General features: G+C 39.7%; 1 protein-coding gene across 1 annotated transcript; it reads right to left on the reverse strand.

Annotated features, from left to right (window-relative positions):
• Positions 1–1,311: 1,311 nt before the first annotated feature.
• On the reverse strand, positions 1,312–12,308 carry ywhaba (tyrosine 3-monooxygenase/tryptophan 5-monooxygenase activation protein, beta polypeptide a). Its single transcript, XM_008320834.3, has 7 exons — positions 12,157–12,308; positions 8,349–8,501; positions 6,659–6,799; positions 5,331–5,454; positions 4,730–4,893; positions 4,413–4,508; positions 1,312–3,354 (listed from the first exon to the last, which is right to left on the reverse strand). Exons 2-7 carry the CDS (start codon positions 8,499–8,501, stop codon positions 3,298–3,300), a joined length of 735 nt encoding a protein of 244 aa, XP_008319056.1. The 5' UTR covers positions 12,157–12,308; the 3' UTR covers positions 1,312–3,297.
• Positions 12,309–21,846: the final 9,538 nt, after the last annotated feature.

The following is a 21,846-nucleotide window of genomic DNA, read 5'->3' on the forward strand; positions in this document are numbered from 1 at the left end:
AGTCCACCGGCCCAAGTGATGGCGATAGTGGTCTGCTGCTCCCTGAAGGGATTTACTTAATCAATGTTATACGGGCACACACGCTTAAATAGTGAAAATGTAAAATATAAATTCTTACCCTCGATAACAATGTGCCGTGTTCTTCATGGATGTCTCATCGTTACAATGTACTAGAAAGTGCAAGTACCCCTTTGAAACAAACGTACCCCACAGAACAAACAACTTCTTCACTAACACACGGCTAAAGTCGCAACACCCAAAATGTTTGGAACAGTCAAACCAAACGGTCTTCGTGCACATATTTAGAGGCCAAAAACACTATCTCGTACAATAGAATAACACGCTGACTGAAGCGATACTTGCGGCTCAAACAGGCTACTGTTTAGCACGCTAACCGGCTGCCATACTCGGCGGTTCGTCAGCGTGCAGACGGTTTAAAACTAACCGTCCGCATGCTCTGTTGAATACTGGTCCTGCACATGACGCGTTCATCGCCAAAGTGAAGAAAACCAGATGGAAATAATGTACGTACCGTCGTAATAATAGCAAACCATTTGCCTTGACACATTCATTTTGCAACCATCACCGGGGGTAAGTACTACCTCTTGACTTCTCAGGTGCGCCTCGTTATCCAATCATGCGCAAACCAGGGAAAGGAAATGACGTACATTTAATTATTAACATGAAAGTATTTTGGGGGGTTTAAATGACCTACAGAGAACCTACACAGACACATTTTTAATAACATTTAAGATTTTTTAGATCTTCAATCACATCTATCCACTAGGTAGTAGGTTTCAGGTGCAAATTCTATATATTTAATTTTGAATTTGCATGCAATTAAATCCGTGACATAAACAACACAAATTAAACTGGTATATGGATTCATGATAAATTAGAAAACACAATAAATAAGAATTCTACTCTCACAGTCATTATCAGTCTATCCAGAAAATAAAACAACATACTTTGACCTTTTCGACACTTTCTGAACAAGACATTTTGCCTTCTACACAGACCTGGTTCTACTTTCAGTGATGTGATTCACACTCATATTGTCAGTTTAGTGTCAACAATTAGTACCTCCAACAAGTTTAAGAACCACTGACCTAGACCCTAACTGCATGCTTCCCGAGCCCCGCTCCACACACGGTAAAAACATCAACAGCTGCTGCCACCGCGTGGTCGCGACATGTTTTTTTTAAAGACCTACATATTGTCTGATGTTTAGTTTTGAGGTCTTCATCTAATAATCTAGAATATTTCCAACAAAGGGTGAAAATGTGGATTAAAAGTCAGAACAGAAGCTGATTCAGAACTGATAAAACTTTTATTTCATTTTAAATCGTCTCTTACATTTCGTCCTGTTTTTATTACATGTAAGGTGAAACTAGAGTTGATTTTTTTAAAAGACATACACAAATCTAGTAATACGTCAATAACCAGGGTGGGGGGAAGTGGGTAGGTAGGTGTCAAGGTTTTTTTTTTTTTGTCTTTTTTTTAATTGGCATCCTTAAGCTAAGTCTAAAATTTTCACAACCACGTGCGCGCTAAGCAATAAAACCGTCACAGAAGCAAAAGAAAAACTTTTTTTTCCCCCTAGGGGTATTTTTTTGTCCTTTTTAAATTTTAAGCAGAATACTGGTCAGTAAAAACAAAAGTGATTTGAGATACCAGATATACAGACAGGCTCGGTGCCACATTCACTACGGCTGGGATTTTTTTTTCTTCTTATAAAGCGTAGAATAATAACTGCCTTTTTGTTCAGCTATAGAGGAAAACAGAAAAGGGGGTGGACTTGTGTTTAACCTTTTTAACATCAGTGCATGAAATCATTTGACCCAAGCAACAGAAAATAAAACAGACACCTACAGAGTGGAATGTTGAAATGGTTCATGACAAGGTTATTGTGACACTGAGTGGGTGAAGAAAAGTTTTCAATTTACCGCAAATATTTTTAGGTGTCAAGTGAAATCCTCATGGTCTGTGTTGTGGTCATTTGTAAATGTCAGCAATATATTTGGGACTAGGACTCGTCTAGTTTTAATAAAAATGTTTACGGGCAGGTGACAAAGGAGAGTAAAGCAAAGTAAAAAAAAAAAAAAATCACAAAGGTTTAAAATATTAGAATCTTGATTTGTTTTTAGAGAGAAATGTGATTCGATTGTTTTTTCCTGATCAGATTTGCTGTCAAGATGAGTTCACAAGTGTGTTGTTTAAAAAACAGTTTGACTTGTTTGTTTCACAAAGAAAAAAAAAAGTCAGCAGAGTAATGAAATGTAAGGACAGCAGCACAGACGTTTGTTAAAACGTGTGTCCCATCCAAAAAAGGAGCAGAATGGCAGGATGACCAGTGCCTTTTATTGTCAAAGACGGAATGTACGGCATTGTTTAAAATATTTTCCAATTCATTTGAACTGTTTTCTGCTCCTTAAAACATGCAGGGCAGCAGTGAGTGATGAAGACTCAGATCCTGGTTAGAAAATAAAAACAGTTAGTGAATATTTTGAAACACGTTTTCTTTTTAAGATTTGTCAGTGTCACAATACAGCCTTGTTGGTAGGAGGACCCTTCTGTATAAACCTCAGCAGAATGGCACTGCTTTTCGAACAGTCTGCTGTCAACTGAGGACCTGCTGCCAACGGTGGAGGAAAAACTGAGCATCACAGTGTTGGTTGAGATCAACGGACAGTTTAATAATCTTTTTGTTGTTGTTTAAAGTGGAATATAACCAGTGGAAAAGGAGTTGACAACTATATAAATTCATTATCTGACTAGAGAGAGGAGCATGAAAGGACAATGTTGGGAAGGAAGCAGGAGAATGAGGGGGAAAAAGTAGAGAGGAATGAAGGGGAAAAAAAAAGTAAAAACTAGGATTTTCTTTTTTTTTAAAAAATGATCTTTTTTTGTACTTCATGAACTCCCCTCCCTGCGTGCTGGGGGTGAGACAGGCCTGTGGTTGGAGTCTGCCGGCCTACCCTGGAGTGCCGTAATAGAGGGAGAGGAGGTGGAAGGACAGAGGGAACCAGGAGTGACTGGGTTTGTTGTGGCCTATTCGCTCCTCCTCCTCCTTTGTTTATTATTTTTTTAAAATTTGGTTTGTGGAGGACAGGAACAGGTACTATTCATGCTGCTGGTTATACAGAAGGGAAGTTGGGAGGCTGGGCTTGAACAAGTGGGAATGAGGGAATGAATGGGCTGTTTATGTGTACAAAGAGAGGAGGAAGAGAAGAAAGAAGAAGAGAGATAAACGTTAGAGGAAGAGAGAGGAGGGATGGGTTAACAGTGAAGTGCGCTCTAGTTCTCTCCATCGCCGGTTTCGGCCTCATCTCCCTGGTTTTCCGATGTCCACAGCTGCAGAGGGAACGAGACATGTTCAGTGTGGAGTCTTTCTCCAAATTCTTTTTTTTTTTTTGAAAAGACAAATTTTGTGCTCAACAGTCAGATTATGCAAAGTCTCCCAAAACATTCATGCTCCTTTCTCTACAGCGATAGCGTCAAGTCAATGATGGGAGAAGACCACAAAGATCAGCTTCCTGATTTTCTTTTCTTTTTTTAACTTCCTGAAGAACAAAGGATGAGAAGTTTTACAAAGTAAAGAATGAATGACCTAAAATAAAGGACACCGTGTCCATTCAGAAGACAGACAGCTCTGGTACAGTGAGCAGCAGGGTGTAGGCAATTCATACTCTACATGTTGGAGTACTGCAGAGTCTGAAGGTTCTGGCTGGAGTTCTTTGTTCCTAGCAGTGGTGGAACATTTGGCTTCTTCAGTGCAGCACAGATAAGGAGGACAAATATTTACAGAGACACACCTCCAGGGAGGGAGGGACGGCTGCTGACTGAGGCTGTTGTAGAGGGACAGGCAGTGACTACTGCTCAGAGTCCGACAAAACAAATCACTTCTGACATCCTGGGTTTCATGTTTTCGTTTCGTGTTTTAAACTACTGGTAGTAGTTTTTTTAAAATTTAAATTCTACCAACTTAGTGCTTTCATGCTGCCTGAAGGAATCTGCAGTTTTTGTTAATATTGGCCACATACCACTATCCAAGTCTGATACTGGAACCAGGAGTACCTGTAGATACTGATACTAGATCTAGATACTAGATACTTGCCGTCAGTCTTTGGCACTGAAACATCCAGAGCTAACCATTCAGACCCCCTTTTGCTCTTGTATGCAGGTATCATTATGTGCAGTATGTTTGAACATTTATGGGAAACTTTGGCTACAGAACCAAATCTATTGTCAGCCCCCTGCAGGCCAATGGTGACATTTTTGCCAAAGTCAATACACTCAATATTTTAGGTTGTGGTGGTTTTACATCTCTTGCTAACAAACTTATCTTGCTGCTTCTATTCACTTTATATCAAGCTGAACTTGATGTCAAGTCAAACTTCATTTTTACTCACAGTGAGATTGTCCCTTAGTAGCTGCATGATCAGCGTGCTGTCTTTGTACGACTCCTCGTTCAAGGTGTCCAGCTCAGCGATGGCTTCATCAAAAGCCTGAGGAAAAAGAACACGCAGTTGTTAATAAAGTCGTATAGACACTAGGGGAAGCTAAACCACCCAGCTCAGTTACCGTGCAGGCAAAGGGAAAATAAAAGTTGACCTACTCCCCCACCAGAGTTTGATTTGTTTTAACTTGTTCAAAAAAAGTGACACAATCTACATTTTTGGGAGGAAGAAATGGCTGGTAGATGACCGCGGTCCTCCCCTACACCCACCTGCTTAGCCAGAGCGCAGGCCTGCTCTGGAGAGTTGAGGATTTCGTAGTAGAAGACGGAGAAGTTCAGGGCCAGGCCCAGACGGATGGGGTGTGTCGGTTGCATGTCCTTCTTGCTGATTTCGAAGGCGTTCTGATAGGCCAGCTGGGAGTTATCAACCGTGTCTGCACGGGAACAAACACATGTTGCGGTTACATAATGTGATCATAAAACTCCACTTTAAGACAAAGAAAACAAACATAGCAGTGGAAACTAACAGACAACTCAGTGTTGACATTTATCATTGTGTTAACGATTAACAGTCAGCTCACTGTTAAAGGCAGGAGATAGGAGCAGGCTGTTCACCCAATGTTCATTCATCAATGATTACATTCTCACATCACAAACTGAGCAGCACTTTGGTAACAGAGGGGAAATATAAAAATTAAATGAATAAAGTCCTGCAGACAAGACTAAGACTAGTTCTTGGATCTGACTTTTTTCATTTTCATTAACATGTGGGATTGATCAAATTTCAATCTGGAGGAACATTTCTAGATTGAAGTCCATTACAGTGACTGTCTCACTTCTAACAATAAAGTGTTTGAGTGAAGACACTGACCCTTCTTTGAATCTCCAGATGCCACCTCTGACAGGTATCTGAAGTAGTCTCCTTTCATTTTGAGGTAGAACACCTTACTTTCTGACTGAGATGCGTTGGCAATGAGGTATTTGTCGAGCAGGTTCTGCAAAAGAGGAAAAGAACATCTACAGCAACTGATGCGAGAACGTAGAAGTTTAAATTGTTGACCTGAGAATAGGGGGAAGAACGTCCACATGCAGGGAAGATCAGGTCAGAGTAAAATGCAACAATGACAGAAAAGGTTAAACTGTTACATGGTTTTATCTTCTACAGTAGAGTAGAATAGGTTTATATCGTAATTAAAATTCTATATAACACACAGTACCAGTAATAATGTTTGTTGATATTGATATATTAAGTACACAAATCTTCTTTGAGCTAAAACTGAAATTTAAAATAACTTATACATGCAATCCATGCAATCCATCCTTTGAGCTAAAACTGAAATTTAAAATAATTTATACATGCAATCCATGCCTTTCAACCAGAGCTAACTACAATTTTTCATTAACTAAAATATTGCAATTTTTTTAAGATGCAACAGTATTAAATGGAGTTTTCCAAAGTTACAATATTACATCGAAATGTATTATTGAAATTTAATTAAAAAAAGAAGCTTTAAAGCATTGTTTCCTGTTCATTCATTCAGTGTAAAAATGGAAAATGTATTTTTTACCATCAATCTGACAAAATGTTTCACTTTTATGTTTTCTGTCCTGTCACTACTTTACAAATCTTTAATTTCAGCAGCACCAATGACACACCAACACTCATTAGTGTGACCTTGAAGATATTATTAGAAACCAGCTAACCAGGCAGGGAAGATTGGTCTTCTTTGACCTTGACAATTGTTTAGTTGATGGAGACTGGTTGTGATGCATCAGTAACTCAACTGTAACCTGATTGGAGGTAAACCTCTGGTTCATATCGATGAACATGGATTGTGGTGTGTTGAGCAAGAACTAAAAACTCCAATCTGTGGGTGCAGTAAAAAATACAGCCCACCTTTCCTGATGGTTCAAATTGCTTCAATGCAGTGGACACTGACTTTGAATAAAATGTCTCTGAGCTCTGTTTTTTGGACTCTGCTTCTTTTCCTCTCACTGTACTCTACCCAAATCCCCAGCTGCACCCAGAATACAAATACTAGATAAAAAAAAGAGTGGAGATGATCCATGTGTGAAGGTGCTACTGTGAGTGAATAAAAAGACTGTTCTTTCTGGTCCTCGTCCTTCATCTCTTTTAGCCTGCCTCCACCTACCCGTGTTAAGAACTCGCTTTCCCAGCCCCCACTATACCCTCCGTACCAGTACATCATGGCAGATCTCCTGGAGTTCAGACTCAATCTTCATGCGGTAATCACAGGCCATCTCACGCTTCTTGTCCGTAGGCTCCGTCTTCTGCTCAATACTGGAGATGACGCGCCAGGAGGAGCGGCGAGCGCCAACCTGAGGGAAACAAAATCAGAAGAACTTAGAACTGGCCAAAAGCGTTCACATGTGCTGTACACAGCATGTTAATAGTACACAGTATATTAATAGTGCACAGTATATTAATAGAGCACAGTATGTTCGTTTTGCAGGCTAGAGTAGACAGAGCAGGACTAATAGAAAAATGAATTTTCTCAAATTGTCATAATGTCCTGCCCATCAGTACTGTATTTACTGCAGATCTGTAGTGAATTTACTTCATATGCTCTCATTGATCAATACATTAGAATGGAAAAGACTGTGGCTGTGGATTAGAATGTTTGTGCTGATGCAAACAAAGAGTTTCACACAAGGAGCAACGGGCTGCGATGCTATATTGTGCTTAACAACTAATTCACAGCTGCTCAGACTAATCAGAATATCTGAGTCTAAAACTCTAAACCTTAACTTTCTTAAAATAAAAAAAAAATAAAAAACTTCTGATGCTCAAAGTTATGAGGTGTTACAGTCGGTAGTAGGACAGTAGGACAAATACTATGCCGTATTTAAAAATATATAAGTGCACTGCAGCAGGATGAAGTATTGAGTACAGTGCAGGGCTGCAGCCCGCACTCTGTGTCCTGTTTCCTCAGGCAGCTACAGTAAATGTTTCCAAAGAAAGATCAGGAGAAAGAAAGAATGTGATAACGTCATGGTGAGAAGATCCCAAATGTCAGAACTCTTACATCCACATTCAAACTGTGCTGCAGGGTTTGTCATTCCAACAAAGCAAGGTGTGACATAAGGTTGCCGACTTGTGCTGCAACAACCTGACCAATCATCTACTAAGTCACCCAATAGTCTCAATAAAACAGTGTCTGATGTCAGTACGTAAAATATTTTAGACATTATTAAATAGACTCAACCTCATCTCAAATAAGGTGTCAGAAGAAAGACACCTTTAACCAATTATGTATTTGAAGCACATTTATGTGAATTTTAGGATAAATGTTCCGACAACAATGGTTGGTTATAAAGTCAGTTCAACTCTCATGTCCTAAACAAAGTTTTGCTAATACTGTGAACCAATTAACTTAAAACAAAGCTAGAGTCATAAGCTAATTGTTGTTTATAGCAGTTATCATTGTTAATTAAAACAGCAGAACACTGGATCTCAACACAGAGTTGTTTAAATTGTATGCATTTAATATAACCGTATTCAGTAATTACAACACTATCCAGCAGAGGGCGCTTGAACCACAGTTTGACATAAGGTGACCTCTGATCAGTTTGCTATTTGAAGAAAAATAAACGGTTCTGAGAGCCTGCAGTTAACATGACAAAAATAAACTAGATTTCCACTAAAATGTTGCTCAACATTATGTTTAACATCTACTCTAATTTCATATATTACCCATTATTATTTTAAGTCTAACAGGAGCTAACCGTGCTTTTAATGCCCTGTAGAACGCAGCACATTGTGACCCTAATGACGACTAATTATGAACTGATATTTATAATAATTTAATGATGGATTTGATACACATGATGTGTGTGGAATTTTAGAGATTAGAAATAGAAGTCTTACCACGTTCTTGTACGCAACAGAGAGCAGGTTGCGCTCCTCGTTGCTGAGCTCCTTGCTCTCCTCCGTCACAGCCTTCATGGCAGCCGCCATGTCATCATAGCGCTCCGCCTGCTCTGCCAGCTTGGCTTTCTGCACCTGGTCGTTCTTATCCATCTTTTAGGTTGCAGGGATAAATTGGATTAGAGAGAGGAAAAAAGTTTAAATGTTTCCATCCAAGAAAGAAAACTCTTTGTAACATGCAATTGTACAAGTACACCAGGACAGCTGAATCTGAAATTAGGCAAGAGTGGAATGAGCCAATGACATCCTCAGAAATATGTCAGAAAAATGTGTGTGGGAAATCTGCCTGCCGATAAAAAAAAACAAAAACCCAGAAGATGCTGAAGAGGAAATGAGAAGCGAGACCACTAGAGTGAGACAGAGACTCCCAAGTGTTGTCTTTTAAAACTGCTCCTGTTCAGAATCTAACCTCTATTGGGTTTGGCAAAATCTAATTATTAATCTGGGCTACCACACCAAATACCATGGAGTACCAAACCCCACAGACACAACATTCTGTATTAAAGAAAACCCCATTAAATTCCAATTAAATGTAAAACTATTTCCCATAAAAGAAAAAAACAAAACAAAAAACAAATCTCCACTCTATCTAAATGTCTGCTTCCAGTCATGCCATTCCCTGAGGCTTTGTGCTCTCCATATGAATCAGTACGTCTAAGTAGGCCACAGTCTTCTCTACGTTTCTTTAGATACAGTCATCACAATAAGGCCTACAAAGTGGGCTAACGCATAAGCTAATGATAAATCCATTTCACTTGTTTTAATTTAATTTAATCAAACAATCAATAAATAAATAGCCGTTTGGTGTATTACATGTTGAAAATAGTAAAAAAAAAAGTTTCTATAAAATGTTAATGTGCAACGTAACATAACAAATGTTTGTCAAATTTGTTCCGTTTTGGTGTGTAACCCAGTGATCATCCTTGCACCAAAATTTACAAAAACACCACCCAGTTGTGCTCATGTAACCTCAAGTGCTTACCTGACCTCTGACCTCCAAGTAGAAACAGAAGGATACATCATCTTTGAATTAGGCAAAAAAACACATATAGGATATTTAATTATCACTTGTATAACTTGTACAACTAGATGTCATAGAAACTGGTCAGTTTCTATGACATCTAGTTTCAAACATTAAATCAGGTGCTCTATACTTAGGGTTGGTCTTTAAACCAAAGTTTGTTCAACTTTTTGGTTTTAATATATTTAAAAATATTTAATATATATATTAATATAACTGTCAATTTTTAATCATGGCCTTAAACAGTTAAAAATGAAGTATGATTAGAGGGAATACAAATTTATAATCACATTAGTATCCTTTCATTGCTTCTCTTCCCCACTTTCAGAGATATGCCTCTTAGCATTCAGTACAAACGCACACAACACACTCTCCATGGTGATTCAAGCACTGAGACCTGACATCTATTATGTGTCAACAGAGTCTGTATCCATTAGTTTACCTAAAATGTCGGACCCAGTACTGTGGGGTCATTGAAAATGTAGAAACTATTTTTTTCTTCTTTATTAGACTTTTTTTCTACATCTGCCATATTTAATATGCCATTAAAAAGCTATGGCCATTGACCAGACCAAGCTATATATCATAACATGTAAATGTTATGTTTAGTCTCTCTCATTATATGTATAAATACATAAAGACCTGTGTTTACATAAGAAAATATCCAGCTATTTAGACTGAATTACTATATAATTCTATTTATTCTTATTTTCTATTGTTTTATTTTTATTTAAATTATAGGCCAAGACAGTTAAAATCACAAAACTCTTAATTATTATATTAATATGGGCTCAAAGTCATGTTAAAATAAGACTTGCTAATTTTAAGCACGCTGTTTTATATTGTTTCTTCAGTTTAGTACTATTATCTATTAATTTACACCCACAAGGGTTAGTTTTGAGTGACTCATTATCACACAACTATTATTTAACTGCACAGTAATGTTTTATTTTCATGTTATTTTGAAATTATCTCGCTCACTGGCTGGTAGCTAAGTTACTTTGACCACTGCAGAATTTGTTTTTAATCGCCACAGTAGTCGGAATCTCAATTATATCTCAAATACACTACTTGCCTGAGGCTAACTTGTTTTGCTGTAACAAATTAAAACGTTTATGCCCCGACTTTTTAAAAAAAATTATTATTTCAATCATGTTTGAGTTGGACACAAAAAATATTTTAGTTTATACTTTTTAAATAAAAATAATTGTTGAAGTATTTTCGTGTTTGCACTTAATTTTAAATAAAAACTCAATACATTACTTCTATTTTTTAATAACAACATTAATCGATACTTAAAGACAATGACGTAATCAATCGTTTAAAATGTTAAAAGTCGAATTTTCTATTACTTTGCGCGATATTTAGAAATACAGATGTGTACGTGGTGTGATTGTGTTATGTCAAAATGAGGTGATAAAACAACGAGGATCAAACAGAACCGAGCAGCAGTCTGAATACACATGGATCGCTGCCATTCGGACAAACGCTTCCTGCCTTTAGGCCAGACTTTCTGTCGTAGCATCCACGCGTTAGCAGCAGGCGCGTTCATGAACTACAGGTTAACCGCTGCGGCACACGACGGGGACGTCGATCTACACAGGGCTCTTCTAACCGTGGCCAACAATCCGTGGGTTTACCATTATTTCTTTCGTTCGCCATTAGCAACAGCCTCGATTACCAACCGCCTACATTTTGTGCGAGGCACAAAAGACTTATGCGCAAAAGAGAAAAACGACAGCGGACTTTGGCATAGGCTCTATGAAAACGTTTATTTAAACCACGCTATCTGCTAATGTATCATCACCGCAGAGAGAAATCTTCCAGGTAGTCGGTTTGTGTGGGGGGCTGCTAACAGCTACGCCCTCCTTTTCGCATTCCCCTGCGGAATTTTAAAATGGAGAGCTAAGATTACCGCCACCTAGCTGAGCATGCTAAATCAACGTCAATGCAATCCACGGTGGTCTTAGCCGCTGCTGCTAACGCTCAGTGACCCAGTTCACTCCGAATGGCGTTATTACACACACGCAAACACACACTGTTAGATACACATATTTAAGATAGAATCCGGCTTCAGTTTCGCTTCATGGCTACCGTGTAACGTTAAATACGATACTATAATAATAATGAAGAATCAGTGGGTGAATATGGAGGGTGTGTGAGCTTCCATCTCGGCTCACTACGCCATGACAGGGCTCCGTGAAAGGCGTCGAACGCTGCTGTGTCTAGAGAAGGCTGAGGTCACAAGTGTTACAGGATTTGCGTGTTTCTGTAGGCCCGTTTTAGCCTCAGGCGTTTTCCTCGCAACCCGTTATTTACCACTTAGAGCACTCAGCACCTGCGGTTAATAGGTGTGTGTCCCGCTAACTGCTGCTGCCGCTAAGCTGTCAAAATGGCCAAATTTAGGTGCCGCGTATCCCTCCCCACGCGAACGCTGGTCATCGTGCCTGGCACAGGAATTGTGCGGTCATAAAACTAACCTTTTGTTGAGAATTGAAATAAAGAAACAGACAGGTTACTCCATTGCTAAAATATAAAATGGTTTTCTATTACCATTCCGCCAACAACTCTGGGCCTAAACGCTCGTACCCAGCTTCAAACCACAATGGGCACCTTCCGCCGCAAAGGCAGGGAATGGGGCCATTGCAGGGACCGCCGTTTTAGCCGCAAAAGTCTGCTTTGTCTAAAATATCGGACTTAATCGAAAACATACGGTTATAAACTCACATTTAGAGTGTGCTCGGAATTCCGATTTTGTTCTCTGAAAGGCGAGAGTTTATCAAGGCGTCCTCCGCTCGGTGCTCAGCGTATTCAGGGCAGTACCACTTCCGCCTGCTCTGACACTTCCGCTTCCTCTAAACCCCACCCCTCCCCCGCCAGTATCCACGGTGACCGTTCCAGGGGGTTTCCGAGGCATCTTGCGAGGGGCTTTGACGTCAGGCGAACCGTGTTCACCATGGCAACCGTTACAGAATGACGTACGTCGGTCGCCCGGGCAACTGTCTCCACGAGGCCGCTGCCGCCGCGTCAGCTGACACGCAGCAGTGAGAGATACTGAGATTGTCTCTTCATTAGAACAAGTGCTCAGCGTTAATAAGCAGCAGCTTCATCTCTGCCCACGTCACCACCTACACAGACAGCAGACCCTCAAACTAACCAGTCCTTTAGTCACTACAAAACACAGAACTATCACAACAACAGCAGGTTTAGATTTTTTTTTATACACTGTTCAAATCAACAACAGAAATATCAAATATTATCAATTTGTCACATTTCCCAAGCTCCTTCAGCTTTGCTGATCCTCTGGAAAGAAGTCTTTCAAAGTAAACAGAGGGCAGTATTTGTCCCTCTAAGTACCGCTAGGATGATCAACATTAAAACACAGCGGCGATACCGTACAGATAAAACCAGCATTTGAAGAAGAAGATTTATCCTTATTAGATTAATAGACTAGCTAACATCCACACTGTAGACTCGGTTAGCACTGCACTGATCAGTTAAATACAATTCTGAAACCACAGAAAACTACAGTAACTGGCATTGGATCTGTGTGTATGTGTGTTTCCTACCACAGATAAAAAAACACAAGATTTGGGATTCGGTTTGATGACTGGTATTTTACATTAATTTATTTGGCCATGCTGTTCCAATCAATGCATTGTACTGTCATCGTTTTTACAGTCACTTGAAATTTGCAACTGTTTCAGCATTTAAACTACAGTATGTTTGCTGTGTCTAGTAGTAAACGGATTGGGCTTGGTACCAGATCATTGAAGGTTCAAATCCTGTTGTTCTGTTTTTGGTGCACTCAACAGCTGCTTTACAATATTCCTACCAAAACAAGTATTAAACAGAATATAGTGTAACGCTGACTCTGGACCAAAAGGCCTTTGTTCCTCTCAGCTGTTTGTCCTCCCAACACCACTAGAGGGCGGAAAACACCGTAGGTTTGAAGAGACTAGCTCATCTTATCAATTTTATTTGACTTTATTACAGAGTAATTTAGTGGTTAAAAGTTTGTGGTTAAAATAAAACTAATAATAATATTCAGACTATGTTGATCACACTGTTAATAATAAAACTAATCAGACTTAAGTGTTGCAGAATAAAATCCAACCAAAACATTAGTGTTTTGTTTAAGAAATTTGTGTCCCACAGTGTTACAAAAACAAGCACGCACCGGCAAGGTCCTGAAACAGGAATTTACTTCCAGATCATTCTTTTCAAGTCAGTCTTTGAACCAACATGAACAGAACCACTCCAGCACTTCTGCAACAGAACACAAAGAACAAAGTGATTGGAGGGAGCAGAGAGATGCAAATATAAAAACTTACGGACACACTCACTCACACAGTGTTAAACAATACACAGTAATGGGTTTTCTACCAACACACTAATGAAGACCTTTTCTTGATGTATATTGATAAATATAAGTAGTAAACAAGTTTGTTTTCCTGAAAAAAAAGTTTGGTGTGTTACACTGTCACTGCTGATTATATAAACTAGCTTACCTTTAAGAAAAGCCAAACCTGTGTTTTAAAACATTCAATTTGGCGCCAAGGAGCAAAGTCCAGACACTGAGGTCAACATTTGAAGTAATATCAAGCACAAATGTTATACTACCCTGCACAATTAGGCCTATACAGGTTTATCAAATATTAAGGGTGTTTCAAGGAACAGTAAACTTATTTTAACCACAATAAAAGAAGAACAACTGAGGCAGAGAGTGTTTGGACGCCCACTGTCCATCACTGACTCACACAGGATATAATGGAGAAAGGATTTATGTTTGAATTACTGATGTCTAGATCTTTTCACCTCCAAACTCTAGCGGTCACAGAGGTCACTGCGGAAAGAGAGTTAGGTGGAACCAGCAGGCCAACAGGAAGTCACGTAGTCTCTAACATTGTTAAATAGGAAACTCTTTTGCTATACACATTCTAATGGATTTTGTAATATGTGCATCTTTAACAGATCAAACTGTTTGACCCTGTGTGCCTTCACAGAGTCAAGACACGAGGTCAGGTTAACTTGCTGCAACGTGACTCATTAGGACGGGTGTGGTCTGAAAAAAGAAGGAGAGGGAGGCTGCAGGGTGAGGACTGATTGGGGACACAGCTGGAGAGAACAGTTATTATCGAGTATCCATTCTACAACAGTCATTTTAAAAAAAAAGAAAAAAAAGAATGAGGTCAGGCAGTGAGATGGTCACCTTAAAAAAGAAGTCAGTGAAATCTGCCACACTTTGAGACAGGTCAGCCTCTGCAGTCTTTAATCAGTGTGACAGAGTTTTAATCAATATGCTATGAAGTCCTATAACTCAGCTGTGGCTGTGAGGCTGAGAGCCGGAGAGAGATGTGTAGAAAAAGTAAAAATCAATGGCATCACCATTCACCAATACAAGTGTATGGTTTGAAGGTGTTTGTTTTGGAAGCAGCTGAAACTGGAGGGTGTAGTTGTTCAATGGTATCTTTATTTTGTGTGTCCATGAACATTGTTTTGTACTATGAATACAGAGAAGACATCTTTCTGCCATGCACATTACTGCTGCATCACTTGATTGATTTCCACACACACACGTTGGCCGTCTGGACATTATTTTAAACTCGAGATTCAAACTTCAAGGTTAACACACTGTCGATACACATGTTGTTATTTGCACACTTTTTTTTCTTGTCACAAAGTCGCTCAGGCTTAAAGTACCATCTCAATACCAAGCATGAAGTCACTGTATGGGGTTCAACTTCAGGTCAGGCTTCAGGCGTCAGACCAGCCTCAGTGAGCAAAAAAGGCTACAGCAGCACGTGATCTTACTGTACATGGACATCAGTTGTAGTTCATCATAGAAAGTGAGCATGGAAATCTCCAGTGTCCTCAGCAGACAATTGTGTTTACACATTCTGTTGGAATAATCTCTGCAGTATCTCAGAGGTTCAGCACAAGTAGGAAAGAAGCCTTTGTTCTACCAACAGTCATTCAAACTTTGAACCTGACTCCAGTCACCTTTCCTTTTTGTTATGTTATGCAGACCCAAGTCTAACACACATTACCATCCCACACAAAATGCAGGTTTTGGTTAGAAAATTATAAAAAATGTTGAAGATTTTTACGCGTGCCACTAGACACACCTGTATGTTACAGCATGAGTCAACAAACGTGCTGAACCTTCAGCACTGAGCATCTTTGAACAGTCTCCACTCTTGTGGCTTCCGCCTTCTTCCTCAGATTAACAAGAGCAGCAGTTATTTATAGTATGGAGTATGGAGAACAGGGGAATAGTGCATTTCCTACTGTGTTTCAGATGCTGGGGAGTCTTTGAAACCAATTTCCGGAGAGTGTTTTCTTAGACAACTCCCTTCACCACTGAGCTGTCAGTGAGAATTCTTTGACTCTATGGTTACACTGAGTCACTGCGGTGCACCTTATGTTCTAGCAACAAAATTTAAACATCCAGGGTTGTGTTTTTATTATGTGTATAGGGATATGTGTTCCATATGTGACAAGAGCCACAGAGGAAGGTGGCACGTTTGCATTTCTTTGCAGTCTCCTGCTTTCATCACTCGGTGTATTTCTGAGCACTGAGTCAAACCAGCAGCAGGTTTGGGTTTATTTTGGGACTGGCCGTGTGGAAAACAGGACAGGATATTAAAGCACTCACAGGAGGCTGGCACTGCTGCTGCTGCTGCTACTGCTGCTGAGTGTGTGTGTCTGTGTGTGCCCTTATGAGTGTTTTATGCTATGTTTCTTCTAAAAACATTGCTAATAAAAAAAAGTTATGATGCTAAGAATGGAACAATAAGAACCAAACCAAGCTCCAAGTTCAAGAATGTTTAAGATTGTTTTTCATTATTACCATGTGAAAGAAAAATGTCTCCGTCTCCACATTCCTCTGGAGACCAATGTGTCATTTTAATTTCAACAGCGTAAAGTCCATGAAGATAAATGTGTTTTGTGAATTTGGGCTCAACAAATCAAACAGCCTTGACTTCTCTCTCTGCAGGAGTGAGGGATAACAGAACACACTCCTGATGAATCAATACACTTCTGATGTTTGACTGAGTGAGTGTGTTTGCGCACGCATGTGTGTGTTTGTTGATTGGTTTGGTCACACACATTGATCTCCTGAACGAGTGATGGCCTAATTCCAAGAAGACACATCTTGAGTTGCTGTATATTTTCACTCAAATAGATAGAAAAAAACATTGATCAGCCAGCAGTCCAATAAAATACCTGACAGCTGATTGGTCCTGTTAGAACAATAAAAAATGAAACAGGTTATTCTTGATACACTAAAAGTTCTGTAGGGATCTTCCGCCTCTGGCTAGGAAAACAGAGTCAGGTGTGTTTTGTAAACACTCGCTTATATGACTGAACACAACAACTACGAGTAGTACCACGAGTACTACTAAGATATTAGTCCAAAGAACAGAAAACTTGAAGACAAATTGACTGAGAGCATTGGCAGAATGAAGGGCTGATAATCTGAAAATAGTCCAAGTTCTAGTTCTTGTGTCTGTACCAGCTGACTGTCCCACTTCTCTCCAAACTAGGCTGAAATGTTCTAGAGAAATGACTGCATCACTCCAGACGCTCTCAGTGATGGGGCAAATTCAAGTGTCTGTAACTTCATCAGCTGTTTCTGCAGAACCAACTTTACAACAAGAAAAATAACCTACGTATCACTGCAGCACATGGTTCTTCTGAGGTAAACTATACAACTGTTATTAACCACATCATAATAAAGACATGTTTGCTTTTCTTAACCTGACCCACGCAGCTCCTGAGACTGATGACCGGGACAAAGCCAAGCAGCGGTCACAGGTCTTTGCTTGGCAGGAATGTATTCTGTAACTACTCCAATATCTGAGCTTCACCACGAAAATGTCAGAACCGAGTCATGACAACAGCCTCCAAGCTATTTATGGTTCACAGGCAGAGCCACCTGCACAGTTCAGCCACCGGGGACTGATTTTAATGAGTGAAGCAGCGAAAATAAGAAGCTGAGGACAAACCCAGGAAGTCATCCATCCATCCATCCATCCATCAGTCCGTCCGTCCATCCATCCATCCATCCATCCAAAGCTGTTCTACCAATCCATCAGCAACCCACCCTCCATCCATTGTTTCATCCATCCTCATTCATTTATCTGTCTATCCACCAGTCATCCATCAGCCTGTTTTAAGGCATTATGTAATGGTATTTACATACAGTATCTAGCCCTACTAGATACTGTTTGTCTCTGGTTCAAATATAATTCCAGCATAGATGCGTGATCCTACTCCATTTCAGTAGAAACCAGTAAAATATAATTTATGATAAAATAAATAAAGCACAATAAAACACAATAAAAAAGTGTTTTAGGCCAAGCTAAAAGAAGGCCAAGCCGTAAGAATCTTACAAAAATATCACCAACATTTGTCTGTCAGTTCATGTCAGTAACAGCAAAACTTCTTCCTTGCAAATGTCTGATTAAAGTGATGTTAGCGCCACCCAGAGTTCAAGAACAGTGGCCCTCCACCTGATAAAGTCCTGGGATCTTCTATAGAGGATGTGATAGTCTGCACCCCACAACATGAACACCGATGCTGGTCTATGACGACATTAACATCACAAAGATCCTTTAAAAATCCTCACAGCACAGAAGGTAAAGTTTGTGTTCAATTTGAACTTAGGCAGCTCCACGTCTTCTTTAAAAGTGTTTTTTGAAACAGTTCTATAAATAAACAGGAAAAGTCTCAGGGATTTATTTAAGAAGAGGGAGGAGGCGATGAATGTGGAGCTGTGACAAACGAAGCAGGGAATAACAGTCACTGAAGTCACTGTCAGAAGTAGGATGGAGGGCAGAGAGAATGCAGAAATGTGATGACAAAGCTGTTGTCATGACGATGTGTCACCGGGGCGTTTGCTTGTCCTCAGTACCATCAGTCACACATGCAGCACCCATCATCAGAGCAGAGTATAGGTCTGAGCCGGTGTGAGCTCCCAGGGATAATCAGTCATCTGCCGCACAACTGGCACACTTCCTGCTTTACACACATTGGACCCTACAGCCGGTTGTGTGTGTGTGTGTGTGTATATATATACAGGGGATATAAATTTTGCTGAATCCAATTCTGCAGACTTATGTGCGGTACCAAAGACTTTACGTCACAGGATTGCTGCCCTCACACACGTGTTGCACACACACGTCACATCCCATAATTCTTTGTGGTCCCTGTCACTTCCTGTTGTTAATAGCACTCTTCATAATGTGTGTTGTAATCAATACTTTATTCTTATTTTTCCTAAATTCACAGAAAGGGTCAACCGTGATGCAACCAATCAGATTTCATAAAAACAATTCACTACGGTACATAAATGGTTTATGGTTTCCAAATCTGGGGGCAGGCCCTCCCTACGGGGCATGGAGCTATTGGGGGGGGGGGGCCGAGGGGCAAATCAATTCCAATTTTAATCGTATTTCAATTTTATTTATTTGTCCATGGCGGAGGAAATTGCACTCATTGGTCATTGAATTATTTTGCTCAGTGGTAAAAGCAGTTTACAGTGTTTTTAAAAGTTTTATAAAACGTTTTTATTCATATCAAACAAAACTATTTTTTTAAATATCTGGGTTAATTTTTATTTTTTCAATTTAATATCTAACACAGTGGCCCTAAAATGACAGTGGTACCTGTGGCCCCCTCATCTGAGTTTTAGACCCTGCCTTAGGTCTTAAGTCTGGGCGACAAAACAAAAGGTCAGAGAGTGGGTAATAAAGACCTTCCCATTGCTCTGGTTCGAACAGCATCTTATCTTGTCATAGTATCGACCCCTCTACCCTTGTAATCGGTCAGACTAGGCTTGCAGTAGTATCAATAAATCAGTAACAGTTAGCTGATCAACATCATTGATGTTTGGGTGGTTCTGAATAAAACAAAACAGTTTCTTTCACAAATTAAAAATAAATGTCTTCTGGTCTGGTTATGGAAGGGACATGGTGTTTGGTGTCAAACATTTTCAGGTTTGGGGCAAGTATTGAATTAATGGATGTACTCACAACAACACAGAGACATGAATGTGTGTGGGTGGTTGTGTGCAAGAGTGTGACACAGTGGCACAGACATCTGTGTCCTTCACAAGTGGGTATGTTCTCCTGGCCCCTACAGGACCTGCTGTACCTGCAGTACAGAACACAGAGTCATTACATGAACAAGAGAGGACGAACACACACACACACAGACACAGATGGACAGACATGGACATTAGTGTCCAGCTGGGATGTCGGTCTCTGTATCTTTGGTGAATAAGTTTCATCTCATCATCTGTGTTAGAAGATCGAGCTCCCACTGACTCCATGACAACAATATCATGTTATAAGTAGCAGAGTAGTAATGGAAAAACTGCAGAAATCACTTTGTTATTCTCCACATGATTGTTAATATAAACTAAACTTCATTTACATTCCTTCATTTTTTCCCATTAGATGGATTGTTTTGACTTGTTCTTGTTTTATTTACAAGTGAAAACATTCAAGTCCATAAGTAAAAATGTGTATTGTGAACAAAAGCAAAATTTTTGTTTTCGTGTTCTATGAAAACACTCATTGTTACTGTACTTGTACTTGACATAATCCTTATAATGATGTTTTTCCTTGCAGTAGTTAGAGTCATTCTCCTTAACCCCCCGCCTCCTCCACCATTCCCACTGCTCTGCACTGATGCACAAATGAACACACAGCAATCCATCACATTGTCAGCATCAACCTAAATTAACACAGTAGCTCGAGGTCACACCAAGGTCACAGGTTCATAACAAACACAGCATATATAAATATAATTTAGGACATATCGTTAAAAATATAGAAATATAAAATATCACCTACTATACACTCTGTACTGTATACTGTACACTGTCTAATCAGAAACTTGCAATAACGTTATTATCTAACCAGAGCTAACCTAAGCTAACCTCATTACTGTTTCAGAGTGACACAGTCAGTTTTAAATGTGGTCCAGTTTGTGGTCCAGTTTGTGGGGGGGGGGAGGAGGCAAAATAACAAATGAAACTGTTTTGTTTATAGTTATTAAACACATCCTGTTGTATCCACACACACTCCTGTGTTTGGTAAATATAACAGAAGCCAATCATTTCCTGTGCTGCCTCGTTTGTTAGAGAAGTGAGCAGATGATAAGAGTTCTGTGCCAAGAATTTAAAACGAACAGAGCTCAGGGTGGCTTTTACTTTAACGTTTCACTTTGTTTCATTTTCCTTCCATGTCTCAGCCGCACTCCTTTACTACACCTTGGTACACAGTCACATACCCACAAATCATTAGTAGCACACATGTGCACTACATGTGTACAGAATGAAGTATTGGACTTAAAGTCCCCTGGGATTCTCCCAATATCTGAGTGTGTGTGTGTGTGTGTGTTTGTGTGTGGTGAGGACAACAAATACTTCAGAGACTGATTGCATTTGGAAAGTCTTCACCTACTGTAACAACTACAGCTGTAACAGTTATCGTCTGCACTACAAACTGTAGGCTGGTGTCAGACAGAGAGAAACAGATGAAAGGGAGAAATGTGGAGGTGCTGACAGACAATGTCATTAAACTCTGTATGTGAGTCCAACTGGGACATTTCAGGATGATTTCATCTCTATATAATGTAGACTTAACAGCACATAATGTGGACCAAAGACTTTGTAAAAGTGGAACAAGACCATGAAGTATTATCACAAAATGGTCGCAAACTAAAGGGAATTCCAATTTCATTTAGTGAAGAACTCTATATTTACTGTACATTTTTCTTCACTGACAGAATACTACAAACTCACAGTACAATTGCAGTTATAATACAGTGTAATTGATGTTTTAACTGGGGCCATCTTAGCTAATCTTAGCTCCTGCTTCTGTACCAGAACTGTTGTAGCTACTGGAACATTAGCTCTGTCTTCCATGTCTGTTTACCTGTGCACTGATGTCACTTAATGCATCATGATCATCATATTGTGACTGGCAAATAAACTTTAGGAGCATTACCACCACCTAGAGGCTGTCAAAATCAGGACACTGAGAAAGGTGAAATAAATTATAATTATTATCATTTCTACCACGTTATTTACCAGTCCCAGTCCTGCTGCTGAAAATCTTTGAAGTAGTGTGTATACCGGAACGTGTGTGTGTGTGTGTGTGTTTGTGTGTGTGAGACAGAGAGAGCAGCTTCACAGTAGCACGTGATCCTCACAGCTGTTTGTCCTGGTGGGTGTGTTCACACAGAGGTGACATTGATTTGTCTTTCAGGATGAGATACTACTACCCATGTGGCTTCCTAGCTACTGCATTCTCCCCTTGTCATTTGTTTCCTCTTCATTACTATACAAATTATTCATTGTCCGTCTTTAGCGACACATAGAGAAGTTTGAGATTTTCCATA

Source organism: Cynoglossus semilaevis, chromosome 11 (genome assembly GCF_000523025.1).
Source record: "Cynoglossus semilaevis isolate Cse_v1.0 chromosome 11, Cse_v1.0, whole genome shotgun sequence".
Lineage (NCBI taxonomy): Eukaryota > Metazoa > Chordata > Actinopteri > Pleuronectiformes > Cynoglossidae > Cynoglossus > Cynoglossus semilaevis.

Excerpts from the sequence above, each read along its gene's own strand:
- ywhaba (XM_008320834.3), bottom strand. The coding sequence starts at position 8,501 with ATGGATAAGAACGACCAGGTGCAGAAAGCCAAGCTGGCAGAGCAGGCG. Across the intron at positions 6,800-8,348 it reads CTGTTGCGTACAAGAACGTG|GTTGGCGCTCGCCGCTCCTC; the intron begins GTAAGACTTCTA and ends TGTTTCCCTCAG. Across the intron at positions 4,894-5,330 it reads ATCTGGAGATTCAAAGAAGG|ACACGGTTGATAACTCCCAG; the intron begins GTCAGTGTCTTC and ends GTTCCCGTGCAG.